The sequence below is a fragment of the Gouania willdenowi genome, chromosome 17 (assembly GCF_900634775.1).
Source record: "Gouania willdenowi chromosome 17, fGouWil2.1, whole genome shotgun sequence".
NCBI classification, from domain to species: domain Eukaryota; kingdom Metazoa; phylum Chordata; class Actinopteri; order Blenniiformes; family Gobiesocidae; genus Gouania; species Gouania willdenowi.
The window spans coordinates 33,464,282-33,477,493 of record NC_041060.1 but is presented as its reverse complement, the minus strand read 5'-3'; the positions used below and the strand labels follow the sequence as shown (position 1 = coordinate 33,477,493).

Here is a 13,212-nt window from a genome sequence, read left to right as displayed (position 1 = left end):
AATGATATGGCTCTAACACCTACTGTATGTTTTTAATGGGGCATAAATTCCTTCTAAAGCTGCGTTCACACCAAATGCATCTTCTGCAGCACCGGACGCATCTGCCGCACGAAACATTCCTCAGGTTCTGCAGGATCAAAAAATGTCCCCATTCGCTTCATACGCACGTCTGAAGCGAAGCCCCGCCCACCAGTGACATATCCAACTCGGTGAGTTTCACTGCCTGCTGAAGCGAGACGCTGCGCTCCTTTTTCTCCTTTCATAAACATAAACCACCAGTGAAAAAAGCTGTGTGATTAGTGGCTAATGCTATCCTAGCTCGGTACCGACTTTCAAAGATGAAAACTACAGAGAGAACTTTTACCTGCTACTACCACCTCCTCGCTGATTTTCCTCCACGCCAAATCCTTCCGAGTCTGGTCCTGGTTATAAAGTTATAAAGTGAACAGACCGGTGTCCGTGTTGACGGCCTGACGTCATCGTCAACAAAGACTCTGATTGGCTTTCGTCATGTGAAACAGCCGCAGGAGTTCAATATTTTCTTTATATGCATAAGATCGGGAGCGCGCTCGCACGGCCAACGAACTTGATGTGCGGATCACACCACACCGCTGTACAGGAAAGATTTTGCATTTGGGACGCATCTTTTCATTGACTTTATATATAATATGGACATACGAATATTTTGTGACACATCCGGTGTGAACGCAGCATAAGCCTTTAAAGTGCATCACTGATCCAGAAGAGGAGGTTTGCACTTTCTGACTTCTGTTGTTGTTTTGATGTTCCATTCTAACCCATTTTGTCTTTATTACAGTCACGGGATGTCGTACCCCATCGCGGGAAATGTCAAAACTCACAAAGCCGGTGGTTACAGCGTTGATCACCCGCTAGTGGTGAGTAACCATTTATGAGAACATGCAAACACTGGCAGTTCATTAAAGCAAGTGTTCTCAACCTTGAGGCAGAGACCCCTTTTGGCATTGTGAGACACTGGGAGGGGGTCGCCAGATGCCATCAAGAAACTACGTATAGTTTTAACAATTGAGCCCATTTTTGCTTGATTTTACCATTTTTCTATAACTACACTAAACTTGCCATATTTCAACCTATTTTCATCATTTTTTCTTGTCGTATTTTTGGTCTTTTTAATTCATTTTTGCTACATTACTCCCATTTTTGCCACTTCAAATTTGCCACTTCTGCACATTTTTTCCACTTTCAAGACATTTTCAGCACTTATAATCCCTTTCCACCACTTTTCCACCTAATGTCACATATGTTGGCTCATTATTATCAATTTCAACCTCTTTTCACCATAATCTAACCTTATTTTTGCCAATTTAATTGCATTCACGATTTGTCATGCCCATTATTTAAACTAATTGTTTCTCCTTTTTCCTGTCATTTTTAAGCAAATATGAAATACTTTTAACCCTTTTACCACCTTTTCTGTCTGTTTTTTCCCACTCTAATTTGCTTTGAACCAATTTTTGTGGTTTTTAAAATCCCTTTTCCACCATTTTGGTCAATTGACCCCAATTAAAATAAGGATTTACATTTTTAAGATGACTATATACTATGGCCCAAATAATACTAAACATAACCTCTTTACACCATAATTCATGCTTATTTTTGCAAATTTTGCCACATTCACGATTTGTCATGCCCATTATTTGCCAGTTTAAACTAATTGTTCAATATAGAAACTTAAAACCTTTTTACCACTTTTTCTGTCCGTTTTTGGCCACTCGATCTAAATTCTAAAATAAGGATTTACATTTTTAAAATGACTATATACTATGGCCCAAATAATAATAAACTTCCTGGATACCAGTGGATATTATTTAGATGAATAAATAAATGTGGTTATCACAGATTCATAGAACAAAAATCATTTTGGACCCCAAAAATCTCTCCCCTTTATTCCCCCTTATAGATGGTCCTGTCTCCACATGACAGTTCTTCAATGTTTATGTCTGTGTTCAACCACCTTCGGCTACAGTGGGGGTCCCTGGTGAAAAGGTTGAGAACCACTGCTTAAGAGCCTCCACGGCCCTGTTTGGTGGAGTCGCTCCCTATAACACACAGACACACACTCGCTAATCTCTTTCAATGACACTTGACACTGAAACTAACTGATAAAATAAGGACTTTCAAAGTTGAAGGACACATTCCGTGTGTGAAGTAATAATTGCTGCTTTGCTTAATGACTCTTCATGATTTAGCTCAAAACTTTAATCAGCCTCACTACCTATGAACTGAAGAGCGAGGACAGAAATGAAGAAATTAAGTTTCTGATTTTTCAAGGTTGGAATTTCCATGGAAGTTGATGGGAATTTACAAATGATCCATTTATTATCAGGGACGTTAAATATAATATAGGTGGGAAAATATGTTATCATCCTAATTTAAACACTTGAGAATATCTCTACCAAGCCCTCTGCATGCCTAACCCTAACCCTATTTTCAAATAGTCAGGCAGATGATAAATATTTCACTGAGATTTTTGGTAATAAACGTATTGAGGAAGTTTTAGGACCTTTTACTTCCTGCATGTCCTAAAAACAAGATGCTTACAAAACTTATTTGTATTATTTAGCATGGACACTAATGTTTGTTTGGATCTGATACCGTAATTTAAAGTTAGTTCCAATAAATAATTCTGTTGAAATTTAGGGAATACTGTATTTGAAAATTTATACTTTTCATGGGAATTATTTATCGGGATTATCTGGAAATTGAGAGTAATGTTAAAATGCTTTATCAAACATAAATATCCACATCCATACAAAATAACACAATTGAAAAAACACAACATTTCCACTTAAATTGCAAAATCCAGGAATTTTCTAAGTTGGAAACTTTTAAATAAGAATGAATTTATCTTGAATGGTTTTCATCCAAATCTTCTCAAATTTACTGACATTAATGACCACTAGAGTATGAACCCTATTGGTTGTGGTGATGATATGACCTCTCCTGCAGCGCCACCATCAGGTCAAACTTTCAGTTTTAGAGTTAGTTTATCTTAAAAATCTTTCATAGAAATATTTTCTAATCTGGGGTGCACATTCACACACAATGAACCATATTGATTGATGTTGGTATTTCATTTTTGGAACGATTGTGTCTGCTGGAGGGTCAACGCTCTCGAGAATGCTTCAAAATCAGGGTCGTCCACAACACGTATGCAGATGACTCAACTGTATATTTGTCAGATACAAATATCAATATTGTAAATTCTCAGTTAGAGAGAGAAATACCGTTGTTGGTAAACTGAATATATACATAACAAACTTGCATTGAATATCTCAAAAACAACATGCCTCGTAGTTGGAACTACTCATTGTTTACTTTCTGAATCAAAACTTAAGCTCAAAATAAATCAGATTTCATTAAAGCAAGTTGAGGATGTCAAACTTTTGTATAGAAACGCATCATTACTCAACTAGGCAGTTGGTGGTTGTTTTATTTGACCTAAAGTAAAAACTTCATTAGCACAGCGCTCACTAACATACAGAGCTATGCATGAATGGAATTCATTACCGAATTACATTAAACAACATCTTTATAATTAAATAAAAAATCCTAAAGAGATATTACTTAATATAAAATTTTAGTGCCAAACACTTATTCTAATACTTTTGTTGGTGTGATGCGATTATTATTTTTATTGTATACATTGTATTTTCATTGTGTAATTTATAAACCCCAGGAAGAATAGTGTATAGCTTAAGCTAATGGGGGATCCTAATAAACACAATCCTTTGTCTCAGACACATTCTCCTCTACGTCAGTTTGACTGTGAAAGAGCTGTTCCTAAACCTCATTAAAGGTAAACCTTTTCCCAGAGGACATTTTCAAGAGATAGACACCTTTTAAACAGCTTGGGGCCAAATAAACCCCAGAGGAACACCAATGCATGCAATACATGTTCAGCACATTGAAAAAATATTATTATAATTTTATGCTGAATCAATTGTACCCATCAAGTTAGGAAAAGTCATGAAATATAGTCAACTATTAATTTTCTTTAATGATAAACATATAATGGATAATAGGAGGGTTAGGCTCCTGTGAATTTGACCAATAATTTTTGTGGCCCTTTGCAACCCTAATTCCAACGATGATGTCGATGTATCGTTTTACAGTTAATATTACCTATTGATGTTCCTGCAGCCCCACGGACTCTCTGTCGTCCTCACATCTCCAGCCGTCTTCAATTTCACCGCTCCGATGTGTCCAGAGCGCCACCTGGAGGCAGCAGAGATCCTCGGTACTTGGGCATCAGGCTTTGTGTTGCACTGCTCTCAATCATCTGTCCCTCTTCTGTTATTCGTTTTTTTCTTTTGTCTGTCGTTAACTCCTCCTACACGTTTGTCCAATTTTGACAATTAAGATATCAAAATATTCAGAACGGTCCAGAGATTTATGCTTGCACTTTTATAATTTGTAACTGTTAAACTTTTTGAGTCATTGCAATTTGTGAAACTGTATTGACTTTTCAGCTCTGATCCCATTGGACAGCTGGTTAAGCTAGAGGAGCTTCTTCACTTTTTCCCTTCAAATCTATGCAAACAAATTACAAACAAGTCAACATTTAACATGTTCAGCTAATACGTTCAACCCATTTCAGCCTTATTGCTAATGTCAAGCTAATGCTAGGTGAATGCTAAGTTAGAGTTAATGCTAATTATGTGCTAAAGGACCAAATGCTAAGATAAAACTATTGCTAGGTTAATTCTAATGCTTGGTTAATTTTAATACTGGATTAATGCTAATGCAAGGCAAATGCTTTTGTCAGGTAAAGTTAATGCTATAGCTAGGTTAATGCTAGGTTAGTGTTAATGCTAGGTGAATGCTAAAGCTAGGTATGTGCTCATGCTAGAGTAATGTTAGGCTAATGCTATTGTTAGGTTAATGCTAGGTTGGGGGACAGTAGCTCCAGTGGTATCTGTCATTGTGTCCTTAGGCAAGACACTTCACCCACATTGCCTACTATGAATGTAGTGTGTGCGTGTGGTGGTCGGAGGCGCACTATGGCAGCCTCGCTTCCATCAGTCTGCCCCAGGGCAGCTGTGGCTATAATAGTAGCTTACCACCACTAAGTGTGGAGTGAAAAAATAATGCCTTGATTCTGTAAAGCGTCTTTGAGTGTCTATGATAAAGCGCTATATAAAATTGATTTATTATTATTATTGTTATTGCTAGGTCACTGTTGATGCTAGGTGAATGCTATTGCTAATGTTAGATTAATGCGAATTCTAGGTTATGCTATTGTTCGGTTAATGCTAATGTTTGGTTAGTGCTAATTATAGGTTAATGCTAATGCTAGGTTGATTTTAATGCTAGATTCATGCTATTGTTAGGCAAATGCTTTTGTATGGTCATGTTAATGCTATAGCTAGGCAAATTAATGCTAGTTTAGTGTTAATGCTAGCCTAATGTTAGGTTAGTGTAATGCTAAATTAATCCTAATGCTAGAGTAATGCTAATGCTAATGGTAGGTTACCGCTAATGCTAGGCAAATGCTAATATTAGGCTAATGCCATTATTAAAGCTAATGCTAGTTTAGTGTTAATGCTAATGTCTGATTAGTTAGTAATGTTAGTTAGGCTATTGTTAATGTTTGGTTAGTGCTAATTATAGGTTAATGCTAATGCTAGGTTGATATTCATGCTAATGTTAGGCAAATGCTTTTGTAAGGTAATGTTAATGCTATAGCTAGGCAAATTAATGCTAGTTTAGTGTTAATGCTAGCCTAATGTTAGGTTAGTGTAATGCTATATTAATCCTAATGCTAGAGTAATGCTAATGCTAGGCAAATGCTAATATTAGGCTAATGCCATTACTAAAGCTAATGCTAGTTTAATGTTAATGCTAATGTTAGATTAGTGTTAATTCTCAGTCAATGTTATTGTTAGGCTATTGTTAATGTTTGGTTTGTGCTAATATTAGGTTTATACTAATGCTAGGTTAATTTTAATGCTAGGCAAATGCTTTTGTAAGGTATGGCCAAAGGTAAGTTAATGTTAATGCTAGGCTAATGCTCATGCTAGGTTAGTGTTAATACTAGGTTAATGCTATATTAATGTTAATGCTAATTTATGTTAATACTAACTTATACTAATGCTAAGCTAATGCAGTGTGATGCAGGCCGGCATCTGCGTCCTCATTTGCATTTTCTTCAGGAAATGCAAATGTTGTAGTTGAGGTTTATTATCTGTGCTGCGTTCAGGTGCAGACATCCGACAGGTGAAGGTAAAAGATGCAGGGCCACTTCTGGCTGACACGCTGCGTCAGTTCCTGTTCGATCTGCACGTGGAGGATGGGTTAACAGCAGTCGGGTACAAAAAGGATGACATCCCATCGCTGGTGAAAGGGACAATCCCTCAGGTTGGTCTGAACAAAGTGTTTCCACAGTGTGACCTGAAATGGCTTTTTATCTTCTCTAGTAATCAATACTTTGTGTTTCCAGGAGCGAGTGACCAAACTGTCTCCCAGAGAACACACAGAGGAAGATCTGAGCCGCCTGTTTGAAGCCTCCATGAAGCTGTACTGAGACTAGGACACTAAAAATACTGATCAGCGCTCATTGATTCAATAAGCACGTTGATGTTTGTTTAGTAACCAATAGGACTGGACTAGAACTGTTATTTTTTAAAAAGTGCAGTATTTTTCAATCACACCTTTAAAAATGTCTGCATATTTTAATAAATGCATGAATGGTTGATTGCCATTGTCTGTTCTTGTTAATGAAAATCAGACTTGGCCTTAAAAAATATATCAAGTAGAATTACGCAATGACTAATACGGAATAAATAATTGTTAATGAATGAACAATTTTCTATTTTTTTCAGTGTTTAACAGGATTATTTTTTTAACTAGGGTAAATTTACTGAGTTACACATTTCCAAATGCTTTTAAAAGAGAAGTGATGCAATAAAGTTGATTGTAGGAATGTAAGGAAATTTCCTGGTACGAAATTTTGCGAAATAAAAAAATGGCAATTTAAAATTTAAAGAAGCACAAAATTAAATTGACTAAAACAAACTTTCAAGAACACAAAGGTGCAACATTTGACCCTCTTCCTTTCTGTAGTAGTTTACACACTGCAGTGTTTACAAGATGGAGAATGTTTAGATCAGTGGTTCTCAACTGGGGGGTGGACACCCATAAGTGGGTTGTGGACAGTTAGTCAAAAATAAACAGGTAATGTCTCATGTTGGACTTGCTTTTTATTTTGAAACAAACTTTTCTTTTGACAGGCATGCTGTGAAATGCATGTTGCACGAGAAAATATATAGATTTGTGTTTTAAAAATTTAAAATTGTTGACCAACAGCTATCTGAAAAACTAAATTTGGTTGGTTGAATTCTAAACAAAAAAAAAAAAAAGTGGGACGCGATTTAATGATCATGGCAAAATTTGGGTTTCAGAGTGGAACCAGTTGGTTTAGATTGTGGATTCTCCGTCGACTCGTTAGTTTGTTGTATATAGTGATGCACCGATAAACCAACCTGGCTGAAACAGTGAGCGAGCAAACATCGTGGTCAGCTCGTGCTTGTTTGGAAACGGACCAACGTGTCCATATTCCAACACATCTGAGCACTTTCGCTTCTAAGCAGAGACTGAGATGGAGTGAAAACAGTGATGTTTTCACTCTCAGATGTGATTTATGTTTGTGTCACGTGGACGTGCAGCCTTCTGTGTCCTATACAGCCAAAAATGTACCGCTAAAGTAAAAGAGTGGATGGAGGAGGATGATAGAGTAGAGATAAGTACAGACATGCTGCTCAAAACTACAGAACAGTTAGAGCCCATAACATTGTACCCAGTGCTTCATCTGTAAATCATCAGGTCCCAGAACACTGGACACGTGTTGTTCCGGCAGTAAGAGAGAGACTAAAATAAAAACGCCTTTTGCTAAATAAAAAAGCCAGTAATATCGCGTGAACACAATCAATTACCCTAAATGTTTAATAAAAGAATGATGAATCGGCGTTTAAGAAGCAAGGACAATCGTCCTTACGGAGAGCATCCGTCTCTCACTTTGAGTGACAACTGTCAAAGCTGCCATGTTTCAGCACCAAGGACAGTGCAAAACTACTACATTTTCAAAACACAAAAACCCACATTAAATATATAAAATTAAATGTTTGCTTACCTAAACTGCCATGGAGAACTTTGTGTCCTCGCAACTTTTTTTACATATTTCACAGCCGAAGCCTGGCTTGTCTTTCATAAACCTAGAGCAGCAGCTCATCTTAGCTTTGAAATGAGCCTCTGTCTTAATGTCTATACCAGAACTTTCCTCGTTGTCTCCTCCTCATGTCCCCTGGATAGTTCTACTGTGTCCTGTCTGTTGGAGGAAGGTTCTCCTGCATTAGGTCGGCCCAATCTGTTGTATTTTTTTTCTCCAAATTCCATGTTTTTCACTTAAATTTTTTAAATTCCGTTTTTTTTTTTCTTTTTTTTTCATTAATATTTATCATTTTTTTAAAGAAAATATTAGTTTTGAACTCCTGTGAGGAAACACAATTTAATAAATAAATAATTTAAACAAAAAATGTATGTCAAAAATAAAGTAAGATACAATTAAAAGGTATATATGATGTAGTGACATGGATTATTCTGACTGCTCCTTTTTAATTATTTATAGATCATAGAAAGATGTATGAGAACATAATGTCACCTGATTTCCTCTCAGTGATCAATGGTTTACTGAATTTGAGCAGGTTTACATTTTGATCAACTTAGTTTAAATTAACTTAATTTAAATGATCCTGTCTTCTGTAGCTCTGATGTTCGAATGTGACATTCTAATAACGTTGCTCCAAAATTAGGAATAATTTCCCCTTAAATATAATCATATATTAGTTATTATCAGGTCCTAAAATGTAACCTATGACCCTAAACTGTCCGGAGCACAAGTGTTGGGGATTTCCCATCATCTAAATGTTGATGTGAAGAGGTTGAAGAATTCTCCGCTGACATCTTCATGATAAAAATTCAACATTTATTATTACATGATGAAAAAGTCAGATACAGACACCATGGCTTGTCCAGAGAGAGCAGGGCCAAAAACAGCTCTGGAGCTCCTCCCAGCAGCAGGTGCCTTTATACTTCAGTGATACGTCACCGACATCTGCTTTTCTTCTTTAACATTAGCTCATACATTAGAGAATAAGGATTCTGCTGTCTAGATTGGAGAAAAACAACCTATCAATAATTCGATAACGGGGCCTATCTGTGCCTGGTGGCCCTCAGGCTTAAATGTAAACCAGCTTAAATGTAAAACAGATGGTTTAGAAGACGTGTTCTAGAAATGTAAGGATATTACTACAGCCATTATTGATACACTGGGCCTCATTCTTTGAAAATATCATGATACACTTACTGAAAAATGAAGGTCTCTCAGGTCTGCTGAGGACATACATGTGTTGAAACTGTTAACCTTAGTTCAAAAGAGTATACATCTTTTAATATCAAAATGTTAAGTACATCAATACACTACAACAGGAAGAAAAAAACAGAAAAGAAGACGAGGAAAACAATGTAAATATAAGTAATGAAGCCTCGATTGTACTGTATCAGTGTTCTGTTAGGTGGAGAACTTGCTTTAACATGATCTGATAATCATTAAATAACAGTTTTACATTTCTGCAGCTGTAGTCTGGAGAGTCTGAACTGTTACAGATCATTTCTAGAGATTAAAAATACCCAGAAGGTGTTAATATTGGTCTAATATACAGTTTTATCATTTGTCGTATTTAAATCTGACTAGCTAATATTTTTCCTGTATTTAATATTCAGTCAAAATGCTATTATTCCCTTTCAACGCCTTTACGTCAGATTTTTAGCCCTTATTCATTGTGTTACAGTTCAAATTGTCTAAAGCTTGTTAATTGTTTTAAAATGTATCACATTATCATTAATAGTCTATAAATTAGCATTCATACATGCCATTTTAAACTACAATTTACTGCCAATCAACATTTTACTGTAATGACAATAAAGTTGCACCTTATCTGATACGTATATCAGAACAAAGAATGTTATATATAATACATGTACAGTAGAAAACGTGGATCTATTAGGGGTTTTTTTTTCATATATTTTCTATAAATGATCTTTTTAGATAGTAGCTGTAACACTTATTCTCTCTTCAGATGCACTTTTGAGATATTTATGTCCAGCCTCGTCAAAATTTGGACCATCAACAGATGTTTTAGCTTCAGAAATGATTCCCAACATGTGGGTTGCTCTCCCTGCCACAGTGGCTGCTGCTGAAAGAAGCTTTTCATTCAAACTTACCTGAGATCTACCATGATGCAAACTCGTCTCTGTGGACTTTCAATAATAAGCATTAATCACGTGGTTTCCAGTGCGTTGTCAGATGATGATGTCATAGATGACTTTGCTGGGAGAAAATCTAGGAAAGTCCAGTTGTAGTACCAGAGGTGAGGTTTAGTAGGTTATCACACTAGTAGATGCAGTAATACAAAACACCACTAGATGTCTAAGCCTGTAAAATGCCTTTTTGCACATAGTTTGCAAATAGTTGTATACAAGTATTTTGTACAGGGGTCAAGGAAAAGCTAGGGTGCCACATTGGGTGGAGCCGGCTCTGCAAACACCAGCCATATTTGAATCACACATAGGCCCAAACATTGGTGCAGAACTGAAAGAGGAGCTGATGAATGGAAAGTCCAACGAAGGCCCTGAGGTACAAGATTTCACAAATATGATGGAACAAGAATGGAACAAAGATTAGTCTGAATAGAGAAAGGCTAATGGGCAACCTTTATCACAGCGGGGCCACAAAAATGCATCTGATCTGAGGGCCACATGATCAATATTCATGTCAGAGTTTAGAATAAAGATTAATCTGAGCATTAAAGGTGCAGTCCGCAACACTCAAATCACCCCCACCCCCCCCCACTGCTCTCTTTACCTGCCTCCAAACTTTCCAAAGTCCCTCCCTCAGAGGAGCTAACAAACTAACATTAGTCCGACAGCAACATCACAGTAATATAACATGCTCTGTTAAAAGCATATTACTGCAGCGCTTCTTTATCTCTTAATGTGCACACACCTCAGCAGCAGCAGCAACAATACAGTGTCACTTACAGCAGCCCAAATGGAGGCTGCTGCACACACACACAAACAACACATACACTACAGAGTTCTAGTGTAACAATTACAAATCAAACATAATGTAAATCAAGCAGCAATAATTACCTTTCAAGCAGAAAAGTCCAGTGAGTTGGTCCTCCAGACCATACACTGCAAAAAAGACGAGCCCAGGAAAGGGGCGGGGCCTGTGAGCAACAGCTGTCAGACAGGCCATAATCACAATCCTGGCTCTGATTGGTTCTCTTTGCTCGGTTGAGGTGCATTCTGGCAATCTGCCAAAGGCTGCAGGCGCAGCAGGGGGCGGGGCTCAATGAGTCTGTTTTTTTCACACAAACTACTAGTTTGATGTAAAGCTGTCCTTACATAGTGACAGCTTTAGCAAATATGACAAAAAGTCACTTTTATAAGAGTTGCAGACTGCACCTTTAATACAGGAAAGAATCAAAGGGTTTGTGTGTTTTTGATTGTCATTTGGTGTATTTTCTGTCAGTTTTGTGTTTATTGGGGTCATTTTGTGCGTTGACTTCGGGGGCTGTCTAAAATTATACAAGGAGCCACATGTGGCCCCCAGGCAACCAGTGTCCCATGTATGCTCTACATTCAGTAACTAAGACAATTTAACATTTTTTCTGCAAAGTGGTTGAAACTGACGAAATGCATTTTCGTCAATTAGTAAAAATGTTGATGTGAATTCATGAAAACACAAAAACTACATGTCCAATAGGTGGGTGTGGTGGTAGAGCTTTGCTGCCATCTGCTGGTAAGTTATGGGCACTGGTTATTAAAACTACAGCCGCTACAAATAAGGAATTGTAAATTATTTATTCCATTCATCCCGCTTGTTCCTGTTTTCCAGGATCGTGGGTTAATTTAATTTATTTAACAATAATTGTGACAGAAAAAAAAACTAGTGGCAAGATGGTGGGAAGGAATTTTATAGGGATGGCAACATGTGGCAGACATGATGGTCCTGTACTACGAAGCTATAGATTTCCTCTTATCTCCTATATAAATTGTACTGAAGTACAAGTAAGTCATACTTAAAATACTCAAGTACAAGTAAAAAGTAGCTCAATTTAAAAGTACTCAAAGTAAAAGTTACTAGTTACTTTCTCCCCCCATGTTTATTTTTGGTTATAAATCTTTCCACGGTTCAATTACATACAATAAACATCTATATAATAAAGTATATATACTATATACACTAAAATGTATGTATAAACTTAAAGAGGAAGAGACCAAATCATGCATGATTGAAACATGATTTATTTTCCACAAAGGTATTTGTATTTTTTTTTTTTTAAAAAAAAAAAAAAGGTTGTCAAAAATAAGACAACACCAATTAATTAAATTCAAAAATTAAATACATTTTCAGGCTCTAAGCATAGATACATTTATGAACTCTAAAACTCAGAAAATAACCTCCATTCAATGCTGTTTTGGCGCTGTGCATTACGTTTAATCTGATTGGTTGATTCTGTATTTTTGCATGTTGTGGACATTTTGTGCATTTTTGCTATTGTTTTGGGTATTTTCTTTATTTTTGCATGTTATTGTGGACATTTTGGATATTTTTGTTATGGTTTTGTGTAGTTTTTTATACTTTTGCATATCAATGTGGACATGTGCATTTTTGCCATCATTCTTTGTATTTTTCTATATTTTTGCATGTCCTTGTAGACATTTTGTGTATTTTGGATTTCATTTTGTGTATTTTTTAAATCATTTTTGCATGTTATTCTGGACATTTTGCACATTTTTGCATGTTAATGTAGATATTTTGAGTATCTTTGAGTATCTATGTTTTGCGTACTTTTCTTTGTTTTTGCATGTTATTGCGAATTTTGTTATCGTTTTGTGTATTTTTTCTATACTTCTGCATGATATTGTGAACATTTTGTGTATTTTTGCAATCGTTTTGTGTATTTTTGTGATTGTTTTGTTTATTTTTCTATATTTGTGTATGTTATTTTACACATGCTGTGTATGTTTGCAATCGTTTGTGTATTTTTCTATATTTTTGCCATCGTTATGTGTCTTATTCTTTCATTATTTGCCTTCATTTTAGGG

General features: G+C 36.2%; 1 protein-coding gene across 2 annotated transcripts in view; it reads left to right on the top strand.

Annotated features, from left to right (window-relative positions):
- The window catches only part of LOC114479331 (hydroxyacid-oxoacid transhydrogenase, mitochondrial-like), a 33,459-nt gene extending 26,616 nt beyond the window's left edge, over positions 1–6,843 (top strand). For both annotated transcript variants that reach the window (XM_028472973.1, XM_028472974.1), the window contains 4 exons: positions 818–896; positions 4,183–4,279; positions 6,242–6,399; positions 6,482–6,843. In XM_028472973.1, the coding sequence (XP_028328774.1) occupies positions 818–896; positions 4,183–4,279; positions 6,242–6,399; positions 6,482–6,565 (418 nt within the window). In that variant the 3' untranslated portion in view covers positions 6,566–6,843. The remainder of the gene's footprint in view (positions 1–817; positions 897–4,182; positions 4,280–6,241; positions 6,400–6,481) is intronic.
- The last annotated feature ends 6,369 nt before the right edge of the window (positions 6,844–13,212 follow it).